The sequence below is a fragment of the Marmota flaviventris genome, chromosome 15, assembly GCF_047511675.1.
Source record: "Marmota flaviventris isolate mMarFla1 chromosome 15, mMarFla1.hap1, whole genome shotgun sequence".
Classification (NCBI taxonomy): domain Eukaryota; kingdom Metazoa; phylum Chordata; class Mammalia; order Rodentia; family Sciuridae; genus Marmota; species Marmota flaviventris.
The window spans coordinates 11,690,972-11,710,716 of NC_092512.1; the positions used below are offsets into that span (position 1 = coordinate 11,690,972).

General features: G+C 41.9%; 1 protein-coding gene across 16 annotated transcripts in view; it reads left to right on the forward strand.

Moving 5' to 3' along the window:
- The window catches only part of Cyrib (CYFIP related Rac1 interactor B), a 137,015-nt gene extending 132,366 nt beyond the window's left edge, over positions 1–4,649 (forward strand). For 15 of the 16 annotated variants that reach the window (XM_071602120.1, XM_071602126.1, XM_071602124.1 and 12 more), the window contains 2 exons: positions 299–369; positions 3,904–4,649. In XM_071602120.1, the coding sequence (XP_071458221.1) occupies positions 299–369; positions 3,904–3,967 (135 nt within the window). In that variant the 3' untranslated portion in view covers positions 3,968–4,649. Of the gene's footprint in view, positions 1–298; positions 370–455; positions 549–3,903 lie in introns of all 16 variants that reach the window. The other variant, XR_011704645.1, reaches the window with a different exon arrangement.
- The last annotated feature ends 15,096 nt before the right edge of the window (positions 4,650–19,745 follow it).

The following is a 19,745-nucleotide window of genomic DNA, read 5'->3' on the forward strand; positions in this document are numbered from 1 at the left end:
AAGAATGAATGATTTTCGGGCTAGGGTTGTGGCTCAGCGGTAGAGCGCTTGCCTACTAGCATGTGCAGGCCCTGGGTTCGATCCTCAGTGCTCATAAAAATAAATAAATAAAGATATTGTGCCCAACTAAAAAATAAATGTTAAATAAAAAGAATGAATAATTTGCTTTTTCTAGAATGTAATCTCTCAAGTTCTAAATTATTTGTGGTCCTGATTTATTTTGTTTTATTGCTTTGAAAATAAATGTTAGATAAAAAAACGTATTTTGGTTTTTCTGTTTGTTTTTTTTTTTCCTTAGATGAAAGGCTGTATCAAAGTTCTTAAGGACCAACCTCCTAATAGTGTAGAAGGTCTTCTAAATGCTCTCAGGTGTGTATGTACACAAACATATGTATAGAAGAAATAGGTTAGAAAAAATGTTTCAAATGTGAATAGTATGGATTCTGCCATTTCAGCTGAGTAGAAGCTTTGACTGCTTTTATTAAGATGATGGGAAGTGCTGTAGAAGCAAAGACTGCCTGAATAAAGAAGATCTATTCTAAATGAACGTAAGAAGGATTAGGAGCTTAGTTTTAAACTTTTTATAATGTAAAGCTATTTTAACCATAAGCCTAATGTTTAGAATTTTGTCTGAGGTTTTTATAGCACATATTTCATTGGTTTTTACCAATCCAGTGTTTTTCTTTTCGTTCTTGGTTCCTTTCTGGATACTCCTGTTGTCTCATCCTGGTTCCCCCATGTGCTTTTTTTTTTTCTGATGGGTCTGACTCTGAAGCAGCAAGAGAAGGAAGTCTTCTGTTAAAACAGGAAATTGAGATCTAGGAGGTTTGGTTATTTTGTCACCTTGAAGGAAGTATGCTTCAAATATTAGGTTAGAAACCTAGAATCTAGTATTATTTAGATTTTTAAGGGTAATTTGGTCCCATTTTCCTTAGAGTTAGGACAAAGGAGAGCAATGTTGTTAAGGGAAGGATGGAGTGAAGGAGGAGGGGAGGAGGAGGAGTTAGCCTCCTTGGAGGCAGAAGGCACCTATCAGCTTTGTTAAGCTTTCTTTCCAAATATATAATGGAAATTAGAAAATAGAATTTTGTGATAAAGAAAATTCTTGAACTCTTTGGTTCTTAGTGTATTCTGTATGTTGTTTCTTTTTCACCTGGGAAGTTATGTAAGCTTAGTCATTATACTTGGACGCTTTGTAGTAGTGGTTATGGTTAGTACCATTTCATAGCAACATAAATTGATAGTGAAATTTCATAAAAAATGTATAAGAGTATTTTTTGCAGCTCACTTAGATAGGGGTGGGTATCAATATTGACAGTATCTCCATTATATGAGCTCAAAATTACCCTGAGTTCTGAAGAACCAGAGATTGTACAGTTAGTAAATGTTGGAACCTGTTTTCAAATTCAGGATTTCATTCTTGATATTCCAAATACTTTATGCTGTCCCATTAAGTCTTGGGTTTATCATGTGTTGAACTTTAGTATGATCACTTTGACAATTGCGAAAAATGCAGATTCCCAAGTCACCACCTTCAGAAATCTCTTTCATTAGGTCTGAATTGGACTCAGGCACTTCATTTTAAACAAACACCCTGGCTGATATTTTGAGAAACATTGCTTAAACTAACTTGACCCAGCCTACAATATGCTACACTCAGCAAATGAGATAATGTTAAGGAAGTATTTTAGAACCCCAAAAATATATTATGCAAGTGTTATTTAGAGCCCTATAAACTAGAATTTTCCTTTAAAGAATTAATGACCAGAAGATTTTAAATGGAAGTATAATTGCATCTGTGTCCATGTGTATATTTTGAGGGCTGTTCTGCAGTAATTATATAGAATCTACAGCTTGCCGTATTCCTATTTAGAGAAAGTAACAGGTCATGTGTACATTTTACCTGTGGAGAAATGGAAGCAAATATCTTAGTCATGAGAGGTTGAGTAGCAGATGAGTGGCTTATTAAATTTAAGAGTAAAAGTAAATAATAGTTGTTTCTTCAGAAGAAAAGTCATACACACTTGTAAAAGGACTTTGTTTTTATGCACAAAGGGAAAGAACAACAGACTCTTCATAACGTTATTTTCACATACATTTGTTATTATTGGCTTTTTCTTAATAAAATAGTGATGTAGTATGTCTCTGGACTGACTCTGTCCAGGGACAGCTGAGAATGGCTAGAAGCCAGGGTCACATCTACAGAAGAGAGATTTGTGTTATGGTAGATAGAGGAAAACACTCGAATTCTTTTAAGTGTCACAACATGGGGTTGGGGTTGTAGCTCAGTGGTAGAGCCCTTGCCTAGCATGTGTGAGGCCCTGGGTTCACCCCTTGGCACCACATAAAAATTAAATAAAGTTATTGTGTCCATCTAGAACCAAAAAAAAAAAAAAATTTTTTTTTAAAGTCACAACGTATTGCATAGAAATATTTCTAATGCTTCTGCAATAGATTTATTGTGTACATTGCTTGTTTTTTTCCAACATAGGAGAAATAGAAAAAAAAACAGAAGAGTTGAATATCAGAACTTTGTTTACTGACATCAGGAGGATCATGTGTAGCTTTATATACTTTATCTGCATACATGGAATAGAAGGGCTAAGTCTTTGCCATATATGAAATTACTACCCATTTAATATAAACATTCCTCTATAGGTTTTTCTTGCTAGCTTGGCAACCTACCTTTTCTTTCTACCACAAATATTGATAGAACCTCTGTTATGTACCAGTTACTCTGGTGTTTATTCTATAAAAAAAGAACAGGTTAGGAGTCATTTCTCAGTGACATCATAAAGAATACTTAATGTTAGATATTTATTAAGCATGTGTCTGTCTCTTTGCCTCTCCAAAGATCTCTGTGAGTAAAGTATTCAAAAATTAATACTTTAATTTTTTAATTTATTTGAAATAAACCTCACAGTTGACTTTAAATTCCTTTAACAGAGAAGGATCATCTTTGTGAACTTGCTTAAAATGGTCTAATCCTTAAAAAGATTATATATGAAATTCTTTTAAACCAAATTAATTTGTATGAATTATCTCCAAAATATAACTCATATTGCATATCTGTCTTCATTGTCACTAATCCAATCAAGCCTTGGGCATCTGTCTTGATCCTAAGTAGCAGGAATCCTTAGGATTCCTGTGGTGAATCTTCATTCACCATTTAGTTGGGGGATTCTTAGTTTGGATTTGCATGCTCAAGTGGAATGTATCTGCATGGAAATAAGGTACTTAAAGAGAATTGAGACATTTTTAGGGATGTGAGCTATAGTCTTTGAGCTATTTTAGTACAGAATAGAACAGAACTATAAGGGACCAGAGAGGAGGTAAGTAGTTCAGGCTTTCTGGGCCACATGGTTTCTGTCACAGCTATTCAGCTCTGCCATTGTGGCAATAAAGTAACCAGAGATAATAACATAAATTAATCAACTCAGTATATTCCAGTACAACTTTTTTATGTTAACACTGAAATTTTAATTTCAGTGTTAACATCAAATATTACTATTCTTTTGATCTGCTTCTCCACCCCTAGCCATCCAGAGTATAAAAAAATATAAATATGCATGGCTCACAGGTCATTCACAAATAGGTAGTGGATTAGACTTGGGCCCTAATTTACCAGCCATTATAATAGAACCATTAACTTTCCTCTGAGAGAAAGGTTGCCAGTTGTGTGCTTGTGAGTTGAACCAATCATTTCAGCAAGGTAGTTGTAATTAAGTGAAACATCGATTGGCTGTTCTGTTAGGTGGTGAACAACCAAAACTGGGTAGCTGCAATGAGAATGCCTAAATAATCTTGTGAGAGATGTACCTGACCAATTGCTCATTTTGTTGTAATCATAGAACTGGATGTGGATTTTGTTTAGTTCCCTAATTGATCAAGGTTTTCTTTTAGGTACACAACAAAACATTTGAATGATGAGACTACCTCCAAGCAAATTAAATCCATGCTGCAATAACTGTTCTGGAGTAAGCACCTGCTGTAGACAGAAGACAGTATTCTGCAATGACTGAGAATGCAGTTTTTTAGTGATTGCAATTACTATCTCATTTATTCTTGCTTTTATTTCTTTCCTCGGTTCCTCTTCCCTCTTTTTTAATCATGTTCTTGTTCTTAAGACTTCTTTTCTGTGCCAAAATCAGTAAAGTTATACTCTGAGGGGACGTTGTCCTTTCAAACAGGCCATCTAAGGCAGCTAATTATGCATTGCATTGGGTTCTCTACTGAGAAAAATTCTGTGACTTGAACTAAATATTTTTAAATGTGGATTTTTTTTTTTGAAAACTAATATTTAATATTGCTTCTCCTGCATGGCAAAACTGCCTACTCTGCTATTTAAAAAACTTCAATGACTTTATTTTCTACTGCCGCTTTTTTCATGTGCAGCCAAAATGAAAATGTTTAAATTAACTGTGCTGTAAAAATGGTACCCAACACAAAACTTTTTTTAAATTAGTTAAGACTTTTGTTTAAAGTTTTAAGTTTGCATTTTGACTTTTTTTAAAGGATGTATGTTGTGTGTTTAACCTTTATTAACTAACGTTAAAAACTGTGATGTGTGCGTAGATATTACGTATGCATGTTCATGTTTAAAGGATGGCTGTTGATGATAAAATAAAAATCAGCTTTCATTTTTCTAAGTGTGGTTTGGTTTACTGATGTTTTGTTTTTAGGCTGGTGAAGTTTTCCCCATGTATAGTTTTATGGAATGCATATATACATTGCATAATTTTTCCTTCTGTTAGGGTATAGACAATTGGGTCTCTAGTATTGTCTATGTACATCATTTTAATCGCTTTTAAAACTGCTATGTATATAAGCCCAGGATCTTGTCATTAACTTGCCTTCTCTTCTTGATTTATTCTTCATGGACATAGTGATAGAAGGAAATGCACGCTTGCTTGATTCTCGGTTTCAGGAGTGCAAGGGCAGCATCATGAAGCATGGGGTGTGGAAGGAAGAGTGGCCCTTAACACTGGGAGAAGAGGGACTTCCCAGGAGGAAATTAAAGGCCATGATCTCAGTGGTGGTAGAAAACTAACATGTTTTTTAGTTTAAGGGTCATAAAACCTAAATCATGCAATCTGAATCTCTTGGTTGGGAGAAGCTGCTTGAAGGTTGTCTAATCTAATGTGGCAGTAGTGTAATGAAGAGTATCTGAGGTACGTAATACAGTTAAAATGGGTAACCATGGAAGAACATCACCGCAGTTCCCACAAAACCTTCTGGATTCATCCACCAGATCATGGCACACACAGCCCTTCCTGACCAAATTCCTGCTGACTTATCTGGCCTCCTGCCCGATACTCTCCCACTTCACACCCAGTTCTGCAGCCGCGCTCACCTCCTTGCTGTTCACAGATCACTCCACATACGTCCATAATTCTGATCTGTCTGGAACCTGAACCTGGTTTCGTCTTTCTCCTCCTTTTGTATCTGACCAATACCAACTCTCTTTCAAGGATCAGTGTATGTTACCTCCTTCATGAAACTTTTTGGATAATATTGGCATCTTTCTAGGCATCTTCTAAGAATATTGTAATGGGTTGAATAGTAACACCGCCCCCCCAATACATCTCTCTGGAATCTATAAATATTACTCCATTTGGAAAAAGGGTATTTGCAAATGAAAATAAGAACTTAGAGATGACATCATCTTGGATTAATATTGGCCCCAAATCCAATGACAAGTTCTTAGAAGAGAAAAGAACGGGAAACACACACAAAGCAGAAGCTAGCCATGGAAGGATGGAGGCAGAGGTGAGCAGTGTATCTACAAACCAAGGAACTCAAGAATTGCTGGAGCCACAGAAACTAGGAGAGTCGTGAACAGGGTCTCCCTGAGAGCCTCCAGAAGTTTCCGACCTTGCTGATGTTTTGATTTCAGACTTCTGATCTCTAAGACTGTGAAGCCACCCAGTATATGGTAATTTGTTACTATTGCCTAAGAACTTAATACAAGTATCTCATAGAACACCTCTGAAATATAACTGCACTTTGGGGTGTCTTTTCTGATACTAGGAGAAGCATAATGTCTGGAGAGAAGAGCCACGTCTTAATTGTCCTTCAGTGACCCAAAGAAGGAACTTGCACAGTACCCAAATTTGAATAGGTGCCAAGAGAATGCTTGAATAGCGTGAATGGATACAAATAAATAATGATTGAAATAGAGGTAGTGATACTGCTGTGGTCTGTTTGGTAATATAGTTCACAATCTGCATGTGGAAGAATAAGTGGGAAAAATCCCTTAACTAGCCCTGGGGTCAGCAAAAACTGGTCTGTGGGCCTGTTCACCCACCATCCATTTTTGTATAGCCTGTGAACTGAGAATGGCTTTAAAAAAAGGTTGGAAAAGAGAATAACAAATGGTTTTTTAAAAGGTTGAAAAAATATTTTGTAGCATGATAAAAGTATATGAAATTCAAATTCCAGTGTTCACAAATAAAATTTTATTGAAACATTGCCTCACTTTTTGTTCATATATTATTTTTGGCTACTTTAGCATTATAGCAGTAGAATTTAATTGTTGTGGTCCTCGGACAAAAACATTTACTATTCCTCTACAGAATTTTCTCATCCCTCCCCTGGTTACCAGAGCAGGTTATTTGAAGACCTCAAGTACTAGGAGCATGGTGCTGCTGTGAGATAAAAGGAGTCATCCCTGCTGCCAGATGGCTTCAGCTTCAGGTCTAATATTGCTGTTCAGATAGCCCAAAGATAGCAAGTAGGAATCTTCTCACCTGTCACATCTCATCTCTAGCATCTGCCATTTGAATGGATAATCATGGGGCTGGGCACAGACTCGTCAGGAAAGAGGGCCAGGATTAGTTGGCAGGGTCTGCCCTGCCTTTTGGGGAGAGGTGTAGCCCCATTCTGATGTAGGTAAATTTTATCACTCTTTAGCTGGCCGCCTCTTACCTCATAGGCAAGCCCTCATGCCTCTCTCCTCACCATAGTGAAGTAAGGCATTGCATCATTTACCATCTCTACTTACGATTATTCATTGTCCCATTTCTGCATCCCTCAGTGTGAATCAGTGACATGTAACTGGTCATTTTCTCACTTTAAAAGATTTGGATTAAAAAGTGTTCTTGACTAGCCAGGTATGTGTTGTATACCTGTAATCCCAGTGATTTGAGAGGCAGGGGGATCCCAAGTTCAAGGGCATTCTGGGTGACTTAAACAAGATCCTGTCTCAAAAGTGGGGATGGGGATATAGTTCAGTAGTAGAGTTCCCTGAGTTCAATCTGCAACACTGGATTTAAAAAATAAAAATAAAAGATATTTGGGACTAATAAAAGATTTTTACATATTATACTTGTCCTAAGAACAATTGGCATTTGTGCTCAAATTTAGGTCTTTTGAATTAGTATGCTATTCCAGCTCTGTTTGAGGTTGCAGTAATGGCAATTCCAGAAATTCTTATTAAGTAATCCCTTACAGAACATACTTTAAAATCTTTAGAATAAGATAGACCATGGAAGATATAATGGGAATGTCTGTGTTAAATCAGGAGACCCCAGTCCTGTCACTTCTTAGGTGCTCTGTTTTCCTCACCAATAAAATGAGAACTGAAACAAATGATCTCTAATATTGATTTCCATGTCACACACAACACCTGTCTTTTCTCTGCTGTCTGAAAAGGTGAAAGTACTTTAGCCAGTGTCTGGCCTCCCTGGCTTGGATTAAATCTCATGTCCTTATTGATAAAATGAAATAATCCTAACATCTTCCTCTCACATCAGGTATGGTGGTGCATACCTGTAATCCCAGTAACTCTGCTGAGGCAGGCAGGATTGCAAGTTCAAGGCCAGCCTTAGTAATTTATTACCCAGGCCCTAGACAACTTAGTAAGACCTTGTCTCAAAAAAATGGGTTGGGGATGTGGCTCAGTGTTTAAGTGCTCTTGGGTTCAATCTCAGTACCAAAACCAAAACAAAACCTTCCTCTCTAGGGTGTATATATGCATTCCATAAAACTATACATGGGGAAAACTTCACCAGCCTAAAAACAAAACATCAGTAAACCAAACCACACTTAGAAAAATGAAAGCTGGTTTTTATTTTATCATCAACAGCCATCCTTTAAACATGAACATGCATACATAATATCTATGCACACATCACAGTTTTTAAGGTTAGTTAATAAAGGTTAAACACACAACATACATCCTTAAAGTCAAAATGCAAACTTAAAACTTTAAACAAAAGTCTTAACTAATTTTAAAAAAGTTTTGTGTTGGGTACCATTTGTACAACACAGTTAATTTAAACATGTAATAAATGCTCGGTGTTAGTACTGACTGTGGTCTATTTCAGATATCGTGTTCATGAACATGCATTGTTCTTCATTTATCCACAGTAACCAACATACTAGTTCTAACTATTTAGTTAATGCTAGGTAATTCTGCACATTTTTTTTCAAGTACTGAGGATTGAACCCATAGTCTCATACTAGGCAAGCTGTATGGTAATTGAGTATGGTAATTGAGCTACATCCCCAGTGCATTTTAAGACAGTCTTGCTACGTTGCCCAAGCCAGCCTCAAACTTGTGATCTTCTGCCTCAGCATTCCAAATAGCTTGAATTACAGGAGTGCATCACCAATCCTAGCAATGCTGCACAATTTAATCCTTCAGAAAGATATTGTAACTACCAACAAAAATTTACTGTGTGATAACAAGTTTTCTAAATGGGCAGGAGATTACCTGCATATTTGCAATTTGTTTCTTGTAGTGTAGGGGATGAACTCAAGGCCTTGTGCTTGCTAGGCAAGCACTCTACCATTGAACTATATATCTACATATATATAGTATATATATATATGTATATATATATCTGTATATATATATACAGATATATCTATATATCTGTACGGCTATTGTAAACATCAAGCTCTAATATATGATATGTTGCCTTAGCACATTCACAAGCAGTTTTTCTGTCAATAAGTATTTAGTAAATAAAAGGCACACATAATTTGTATCCTAGGACAATAATCATGGGTAAGAAGCACCAGTTTTCGGGTACGCAGAGAGGACATTTGGGATCAAGGAAGCCATATGTTCTCTAGTATCCAGTCTGAATATTAACACAAAATACCAGATCTTTTCCTCTCTCTCTTGTTTTGAAGGGAGGTAAAGTAGGTAGGTACGCAGTTGTTAAACAAAATAGCAGGATCTATCCATATTCCCCCCCCCTCTCTCTCTCTCTCTCTCTCTCTCTCTCTCTCTCTCTCTCTCTCTCTCTCTCGTTGTTTTGGAAAACTCTCAAAGACTAATCTGTGGTATAATGGAAATAAGTTAGATAGGCCTGGGTCATCCAACTAAATTCTATGGCCTTGGCGGCTCCTTAAAGTTGCTGAAGTCTCAACTTCATCTCCTGTAAAACAGAAAATAGTGGTTGTGAGGAATACGTGAGATTTGGCACCTGCTGTGGAACGTTTGGTTTCATCATTTTCTGAAGCTGACACATCAGGTTTTCACACCTGAAACTTAACACTACCTGTAAGCATGCAGGTGAGTCCACTTTTATATTTTAAGGTGCATAAAGCAGTTTGTTCATATCTTATTGATGTTAACCCTCCCTGGGAAGATCTTGAGACCTTTGGGTATAATGCTTCCATCTATTCTTCCTGAATGCCCCCATGCCCTCCCTGGGGGGAGTAGTGCTATATGATCAATTTGCTTGGTGAAGTGGAATCCTAGGGCACATTCAGGCTGAGAATGTTCTGTCTTCCTGGCAGTCTCCTTTACTATGTGCCTTACACTTGGAATTAGCGGAGTGATGGTGTGATTTTTGTTTAATGCCTGCCCCCTCTCCCACTTCAGATGTCAGCTCTGTAAGAATAGGACCTGTTCCCTGCACAGCTGTGTTCCCAGTGCCTTGACATGATAAATCACTAGATTATATGGTGGAAGACACTAAGTGCTATTGAAAATTCTAAGTAGGCTAGGAGTGCTGGGCAAGAGAGTTTGCAATTTCCCAGGGTGGATGAGGGAGGGTAGGTCTCATTAAGGAGCATTACTTAGGCTTAAAGAAGAATGACTTTAGGACATTGGCCAGGAAATGGATGAATCTGAAGACTATCATCCTAAGTGAAATAAGCCAGTCCCAAGAAGTCAAATGTCAAATGTTTTAATATGTGGAAGCTAACCCACAATAAGGGGGGAAGAGGGGAAGAATAGTTTTCAGTAGATGAGAAAGAGGAATGAAGGGAAGGAAGCAGGGATAGGAAAAGGAAAACAGTGGGATGAATCCATAATAATTTTCCTATATACATATATGAATACACCATAGTGAATCCCACTATCATGTCCATCCACAAGAATGGGGTCCTCACTTGAATCAAAGTGTGAAATATGATATATCAAGAACTATGTAATGTTTTGAACAACCAACAATAAAAAATTAAAAAAAAAAGAATGGGGTCCTAATTAGAATAAGTTATATTCCAAGTTTGCAATTACATCAGAATTAATTCTAATCATATATAACTAAACAGAACCAATTTAAAAAACAAAAACAAAACAAAACAAAAAAAAAACATGCAAGTCAAGCTAGGAAGGAAGGCAGGCAATTGTCAGTGAGAATCTGGAAGGAGTCCCACAGCCCAGAACAGGTGCAGAGGCCTTGGCACAGGAGGGGCTGGAGCAGAGCCCAAAGGGAGGAAGATGCAGGCATGGGGTCATGGGTCAGATCATGGGAAGCCTATGGCCCCTGGGAAATTTGGGCTGTTCTTGAGACATTGGAGAGCTCAGAGACAAGGAGTGACATGATCTGATGTAATTAAAACACTTCATTCCAACTGCCCTGCCAAGAACAGACAGGCTCAGGGAGACCAGTTAAACAATTGCTATGATGGAGGCTAGGAATTTTGGCAGGTGGTTGCAATAATGTGGCAAGTTGATGGTTCTATCTTCAAATTACATCCTGAAGTGCCCACAGGATGATGTATGAGAGCGGGGTCCGGAGTGACGCTAGATGGTTGGAGATGGGACATTGGGGTGGAGCCGACTGTGGGGTGGGGGGCTACTTCTAGGTTCCACAGTAGTGTCCTTTTCTGCGGGCTGAGGGTTTTGCCCACAGAGGCTTTGGCTGGTCTGGTCTGGGAACGGACATTTCTCTAGGGGCTTTGAGGAGCTGGGAAGAGTGAGAGGTGTGAAGGACAGACAATGACGCAGCCAAATATAGAGGGACACACCTCTGTACCCCTTTCTGCCCTTAACTGACTCTGTGACTTCCCTGGATCCCATCTTCTCTATCCATAAAAAAAAAAAAAAAAACAAACCTACAGTCCCAACTCCTACCTACCTTTGCTGAGGTGACACCATCTTCTCTTTGGGGAGGTCCAGGAAGCTGTTCAGGAGTGGCATCTACGCACTGAGCAGTGAATTCTATATTGAAGCCTCAGTGGCTGGCTGCCAAGCAGCCCCTCTATGTCACCTCCTCTGCCAACCCCAAGCTAGTACCTCCTGGAGAGAGCAGGCCTTCCTGCTGAAAGGTAACCTCCTCTGAGCACAGTTCAGGTGGGCTCTCCGGGAGGCTCTACCGAGATGAGGGGACACATCTTCACTGAAGAGCTGCTTGTTCTGTAACATGCTCTTCAAGTGGCACAAACATGAGGAAGTAAACTCAGAGAAGTAAGAAACCTCAGATCACCTGCTACTGACAGGGCCAAGTTCACCTCATATCCATTGGCTTCAGAACCTTGCATGATTTTTCTCCAACTTAGATGAAAGGAAACTTACTTTCCATAATGAACTTGACTTTATAAATCCATTGTTGGTTCACATGAAAATCACTGGTAATTTCAGGCAAAGGTTACTTTTGAAAAAAAGTCAAACTTTCTTCAAATATTCGTCATGTGCACTGGGATGACCTTTATCAGTATGTCACCACAGTGAAGAGACTTTCATTGCTACTGTTCATTCTCTCCCGTGCAAAAGGACAGATTCTTGCTGGGAAAGAAGACAGGTCAGTCTGAATGGTGAAGGTCAAAGGGCAGGTTGAATGACAAAGTGGGGTGAGGGGCTGGCCAGAGGTCGTGTTGAGTGACCAGTGGAACTGGAGGTCTGCTGGAAGTGAGGAGGTGACGGGGATTGGGACTTTAGTTTAGATCACATGCAGGAGTTCTAGTGTCTTTGAGACATGTGAGTAGACATTGAATTTCTTTTAAATTACTTGTGGCTGCCTCACTATACTTCTTAATTAGAACAAGGGGCACTTCTGATCCCATAAGAGCAATGTGCAAAGAGAGACTTGGGTTGGATTGATGGATTGGACCACTTGAACAATGTGAGTGAAGAATATCCATATTCTTGCTTCCCCACAGAGAGGAGCCCAAGCTAGCACTATTTAGGCTGAGGAGACTCTGAAGGTACAAAGTGTGACATGGTGCCTCTTTTCCCTCTCCAGGAATTGTTACAAGGTCTGCAAGGATTTCCTTGCCTGAAGCTCAGTTTTCATGTTACCAGGCATAATTCACTAGCATGTACACAATATGTCACATTTTTAGCAAGTTTACATACATCTATCTCCAAATTTTTATGCAGGTAGTTCATGTATATGCATAGGACTGAAAGGATTAACACCCAAATGTTGATACCAATTTTATCTGGGGTATGGGACTAGGGCTGGTAGTATGGCTCAGCAGTAGAGCTCTTGCCTAGTATGCCCAAGCTCCGGTTTGATCCCCAGCACTACATAAAATAGAGAAAAGAACTTCAAATGTTTATATGTTTTCTTTTTTTCCTTTCATTTCTTTTTCTTTTTTACAATGAGCATTGTTTTAATCCTAAGTTTTATCATTAGAAGAGAACATGTAAGATGATATTGCTCAGAGTGAGCCACACCAGGTGATCTCTCTGTCTCATGAACTCTGTCTTAATGAGTTCTACTTTTGTCTGGTGTGCTCTGCTTGGAAGAGGATAAGAGCAGGATGTTGGGATTGAGCAGGATGTTGGGATTGAGCCCTGGTCTGGTGGCCTGCCATGCCCTTGGGCTCTTCCTGCTCGGTGTCCATGCCCCCAACATACACATAAACACACAGCCTTGTTGGGGAAACCCCCTGTGAGAAGAAATCCTGTCCTGGGGAGAAGCTGGGAGTGACCCAGCAAGCCCAGGCAGAAGGAAGACATCAGAAAAAGCCCTGGTCTCTGGGGGCAAGGCCCAGCCTCTGATCCTATGCTGAGGACTCCTCTCTCAGCTCAGCACTCCCCCCACCACCCTGCACTCTGTGGAATCCCTGAAGGGTACAGTTGGGTGAGACCTGAGTTCAGTCCATCTCTCTCATCTTACAGATGGGAAAATAGGCCAAAAGAATGCTTCAGGAAGGTGAAGTTAAGGGTAGCTTGTCTAAGTCTCTGGTTACCCTAGAGAGCAGCTTCCCTCAGAAAGAGTGATATTGTTGTGAATATCAACATCACACAACAGCCAGCAGCCAGGAGCTCTTCCAAGCTTTTACGTATAATTTAAAATATCCTCTCTACATGATTTGCTAGTGATGGTTACCATCCTCATTTCACAGAGGGTCACTTTATAGGAGGTTGGAGCATAGAGCGGGCAGAAGCAGCCCAAAGCTGCACAGCTGTCAGTGGCAATGGAGCAGGACATCAAACCTCCATTACCTCAGGAAGAATCCTGATCCAAGGCGGGACCCTCGCCTAACAGTTCACAGCCAGGCCTGACAGCACCCGTGGCCATTGGAAGGTCAGCAACATCCTGTCTTGCATGGAGACTGGGACTGGAGATGCCTGGTGTTGGGATGGCTATGACCCTCCCTGCCCAGACACTGGCCTAGAAAGTTCTGAAAGGCAGAAATCATCTCACCTTGGCACTGTTGCATGGTCTTGGGGAAGTTGCCTGCCTTCTGCACTCTGCCCCCTCAGTTTCCCCAAAACACTCATCCAGGGTGGAGGTGGCTTCACTTCACACAGGGCTTTCACAAGCACTGTGCCCTGTTGTCCATGGCCTTGAGAGGTGGTTAATAATGAGAATTTGGTGAGTCTTGCTGAGGCTGTTCATGCCATTAATACAGAGCCAGGCCAGAGCCAGGTGGGCCTGAGGCAAGCATGCTGCAACCTCGAGCCACAGTGTCCTGCCTGCTGGGTGACCTGGGCATCTCTGCACTCAATCTCCTTTTCACCAATGGATGTTGAGCTGATGCCACACCTGGGGCTCAGCCTCACCTTCCTCCACGTACACGCAGCTCCTTCCTGCCTCCTCTTCCCCTCCTGCCTGGGCTTCAGGTGGAAGGCTCAGAGCCAGGCTGAAGGTCCCTCACCAGGGCTACTCTGCCAGGCTGAGCCTTAGACTCCTGGCTGAGGTCTAAGTGCTAAGGCTCTGCTCCTTCCCTGCCCTTTGGCCCTGCCAGACCCAAGCTCCATTTTGCAGGGGTGGGGAGGGATGGGGTGAGCATGGCAGAGCACCAGATGCTCCTGTGTCGTGGCTTGAACCTGGAATGTTCTCCAAAGGCTCATGTATAGAAGACTTGGTCCCCGATGCAGCCATCCTTGGTCCCCAGGCACCATCAAAGGTGAGGCTTAGGGAAGTGGTTGGATGTTGAGGACTCTGATATCAGCAGAGGATTAATTAATTTATGGATTCAGTGAATGAATGAGTGAACTACTGAGAGGTGGTAGAAACTGTAGGAAATGGGACTTGGTTGAAGAGGGTTGGTCCTTTGGGGTGTGGCCCTTGAGGACTATACCTTATCCCTATCTACCCCCAGCCCCCATGCTTCCCTGCTGCCATGAGTGGAGCAGTTTTGCTCCGCCACATCCTCTCCACGGTTATATTCTGCCCAGAAATGTGACGCTAGCCCACCATGGACTGAACCCTCTGAAACTATGAGCCAGAATAAATCTTTCCTCCTTTAAGTTGTTTTTCTCAGGCATCTTGTCACAGTCATGGAAGGCTGGCTAACACACTCTGCCTTCCTGCTGGAGTCTTGCTAATCATAGAATTTCACCCCAGCCGTCCTCCTCTGCCACCAGCTGCAGCACCTGTGGGCCAGGACACCGCCCTGAGGGTGGTCACTGCTTCTCTTTGGCCACGTGGCTCTGTCCCTGGACCATGAGGGAGGCACAGAGAGCAGGGCATCTCACCCTCAGGCGTCCAGGGCTGGTAGGGGTGGGTCTTGGAGGCAGACAGGAGGACAGCAAATGCCCTCTTTGTTGTTGTAGATGTTGAGCCTGGGACCTGGCAAATGCTAAACAAGGACCCTTCCACTGAGCCCCACTCCCAGCCTACAAGAGTCCCTCTTTATGAAGAGATTCACTGTTCAGGACAGGAGCATGAGAGGTTGGAGCAAAGGTATAGGTCCAAGGTGGGGCAGAGGAACCCCCAAGTGCAGCAAGAATGCCATTCTGCAAAATGTGCTGCACACCAGCTCTCTCAAGGCACCCGGGGTCAGGCCAAGGCACATTGGCATGGCAAAAACTCTATAGAGTCCCACAGTAAAGGAGTGGGACTTCTTTTGCCTTGTTAAGTATTCTCCAGATGTATACACTGTGGTGTATCCACTGTGGGAACTGCTGGCTGGAGTCACAGGGTCCTGCCGCTGGACAAACTCCAAGTGGTCTCTGAGTCCCTCCCTCGCATTTTATTCGGGGAAGCTGTGAAAGGAGGGAGTCAGCCCTGGAAGCAGGAAGTCCTCACTGGCCTGGTGGGATTACCATTCCCACTCTCCTCCCGCCGGGAAAGTGCAACTTAAAAGCAAAAGTAATAGAACTCCTGCTTCTTTACCTGGCACACGTCCTACATAGAGACCAAAACTCCCAGCAAGATTTGGCCACATAACCTGTAGTGGCACCTCCTCCTTCACAGAGAATCTAAATTAAGCTTATCAGCAAGAATTTCTGCAAAGGAGTTCAAATGTAGTTAAGCTTCCTATTTCTTGTTGCTCTGTCTTGCAATAACTAAATTTGGTTGTGGGCCTGGAGATCAGCACTCCAGATGCTGAACCCCCCTTTTCACAACGTCTATGGGCTATCTAGTGTCATAAATTTTCTGTCTTAAACTCTATATAATTATGTGTAAGAGTAGTCAGGCGGGAAGTGTGTTTACAAAAGCAGAATGTGATAAGGGAGACTTAGGCCTGAAGCCTTCAAAGGGCATATACACTTCAAAGGAAAGTAGTTAGATCCTGGGGAAAGTCTTTTACAATCCAAAGGGTAAAAGTGAACGTTGCTAATTAGGTTCCTTGGAAATCAGCTGGCGGCCAGGGAGAAATCTCCCTTTCCTAAGAACTAATTTTCTCAGAGTGTCCTGGGTTTATTCGGGTCTGGGTTAATTACCTGCTACAATTAAAAAAAAAAAAATCTTTTATGTAGACTTCTGCAAACTGTGAGCCTCTGAGCTCCTTTCTTCTTACTCATAATTGTTCTTGAACTATCAGCACTATCAGTATAAAATTGTAAAGATTTCTGGTCTTGGGGTTCAGAGGGACAAATGGATTTAGGCAAAAGCCCCCACATCTGGACCTGGCTGCAGCCAATAAACCTGCTTCCTGTGCTAATTCCTCAGTGTCCAGCCTTGTCTGTCCTACTTCACACTGAGAATAAATAAATAAATAAATAAAAATAAATTTAACAAAACAATTCATTGCACGGAACTATGTTAATATGATTTTCTTTTTCTTTCTTCTTCTTTTTTAAGTTCTGGGGATTAAACCCAAGACCTTGTACACACTAGGCCATATGTGCTACTGCTGAGCTAACCCCTGGCCCAGTGAGATTTTAACTCACAAGATTTAAAAGAAAGGAGGTATCCCCTCATACATTGACTGGCGGGACTGCAGATTGGTGCAGCCAATATGGAAAGCAGTATGGAGATTCCTTGGAAATCTGGGAATGGAACCACCATTTGACCTAGCTACCCCTCTCCTCGGACTATACCCAGAGGACTTAAAAACAGCATCCTACAGGGACACAGCCACATCAATGTTTATAGCAGCAAAATTCACAATAGCTAAACTCTGGAGCCAAACTAGATGCCCATCAGTAGATGAATGGATTAAAAATGTGGCATTTATACACAATGGAATTTTACTTGGCAATAAAAAAGAATAAAAGCCAATGGGAAACGTACAGAAGTGGTGGGCACAAGTTTCAGGCGGTGCCTTTCTCTTTACTCTCTCTTGCTGTCTGGCATATGGACATGATAACTGGACTTAGTGCAGCTTTCTTGGTTCATGAGGTAAAAACCATAAATTGAGGATGGCAGGGTGACAAAATAGCAAGAGACTGGATTCCTGAGAACTGTGATCTGCCACTGCAAGCCTTTGGCTCCTGTCTGGACTTTAACATAAGAAAGAAATACTTGGTTTGAGTCACTATTATTTTGGGTATTAATCACTCACTACCAGGGTGACTAAATGTCCCGGTGCTCCTGGAACTCTTCTGGTTTTAGCATTGAAGGTTCTGTGCCCTGGGAAAGCCCTAGTCTTAGGCAAACTGGAAAGGCTGATCCCTCCACAGAAACCCAATCCTACAACACTCAGTCTCTACATATTAGAAGATCAACAGTCAATGTGCAATACCAAGATGTTTCCCTGCTTCCCAGCTGACCCTGCCCAGATGCATGGTGCCCCTTTCCTGCAACACACAGGGGCAGGTCTGCATGTTGCAACACCTGCTGCAAAACACCCGATTAGAAGGCCACTCATCTATATATGCAGAGACCACACTGCAGTTTAGCTGGTTTGGCTGAATATGTGGTATGGAATGAACAGACTCAGGTTTGGACATGGCTCTGTGTCTCCCTGGCTGTGGACTCCCCAGCCAGGAACTTGACTCTTTGGGCTACAGTGTCCTCAGCTAAGGAAACAGTCATAACAGTGCATATCTCCTGGAATCCTCTAGAGGAATGGTTGAGATAAAATCTGTAGACAGCATTTACTCTGCTCTGGTAGCCAGGCTCACCCAGAGGTGGGTGTTTCATAGGAACCTGCATTCATGAGGATGGTGAGGGTGGGTACAGCTGTGATGCTGTCACTGCAGACAGCAACTCCCAGAATTCTGGGGCTCTAGCCTTCCTGTGTGACAGTGAGGGGGACCTGAGTTCCACAAGGCTAACTGACCTAAGAATAGCGCTGAGGAGAAGCAGGTCAGGGCCCAGGAGCCAGGCAGAAAGAAAACAGAGTGTCCTCAAATCCACCAGGGCCACACACCTTCCTCACATCACTGCTTGGTCCTTGCAGCGACTCTCCAGCCTGACAAAAGAAGCTAAACTGAGGGCCAAGCACCTTGCTCAAGGTCACACACCCAGCCAGAGGCAGAGGCAGAGTTTGTAGGACAGTCAGGGACTATTGTGGTGGAACAAGGGCTGAGACAATGAAATAAATCCCTGGGACCAATAAACCACTACTCTCTACTACTCTTTGTAGCATGGCATGTGCCTTCCTTCATGTTTTTTCTTTCTTTCTTTCTTTTTCAAAATTGCTGGGATTATAGGCATGTACCACTGTTCTTGGCCCTCTTGCCCTTTTCAATGGATCTGTTGTGATACCCTGATAAAACCACAGAAGCAAAACATTTGTACAAGTTGAAATAGTTACTGGGGGACAACTTAAATAAACTTTCTAGCTTCACTTAATTTTTCTTTTTTATTTTTTGGGCTAGTGGGATTTGAACCACTGATCCACATCTCCAGCCCTACTTTGTATTTTATTTAGAGACAGGGTCTCACTGAATTTCTTAGTGCCTTGCTGAGGCAAAGGCTGGCTTTGAACTTGGGATCCTCCCGTCTCAGGCGTGCACCATGACTTAATCAACTTGAAAATCCCTGATTTTAGAGGTCACAGAGCTGGGCAATACATTGTTAGTTTCCCACTAGTTCTAACGTGGATAACGCCTCTGACATGTGGTGATGACGGGAATGAAGCCAGATTTAAAGTTAGGTAGTCAGTGTAGTTAGATAAATCCGGGTCTAATATCGAGTGAAATCTAAAATGGAGACCATGCGGAGAATGACTCAGGGAAAACACAGGACAACTCATGGAAGTCCCGAAAAGGCCCTAGGCCAAAGTCCACCTCAAAGAAATGTTAATGAACAGCCCCCAGCAAAAAGGTGCTGACTCAGAAGTCCTTCCTGACCAGATTACTTCTTTGGCCCACCTACATTCCATCACCAAAACTATAAAAAGGGGAAACAACCGCACTTCCATGGATTCCACCTCTTGGGTCCCCTTCTTCCTCTGGGAGAAATCTTTTCTGCTGTCCTTTAATAAACTTCTAATTTCTACTCTGACCTTGCCTCGGCGTGCTTCTTTGGTGTTATTCTTCAACATTGGGGAAGCAAGGACTCGTCACCGGTCAACAGCGGTAACAATAACACTTGCCTAAGTTACTTTTCAGGGACTTGAAGTTCACTTTTGCTGAAAACACTGACTCTTCACTTGGGCCTGCAGCTGCCCACAGGTGACTGGAATGGGATCTCTGTTTCCACATGATGTCTGCCCCCTTTGCTGTCTTAATCTTTGGGTCAGATTCTACTCAGCTCTGCATGTAGACAAGCTGTCAGTTGGAGCTGGTGTGTTTTCTCCTGCCCCATTCTTGTGCTTTCTCAGTAGCCACAGCAGCCAAGCACTCAGTATGCTCCAGACCTGTCCTAAGGCCAGTTTGAACCCCAAGGCCAGGATGTCTGCACAGGAGGATGGCGCCAGCTGCAACAGTACACCTTGATCAGAACTGCCTGGGGACCTGAGTCCTATGCAACAAGGCACTGCTGGCCAGA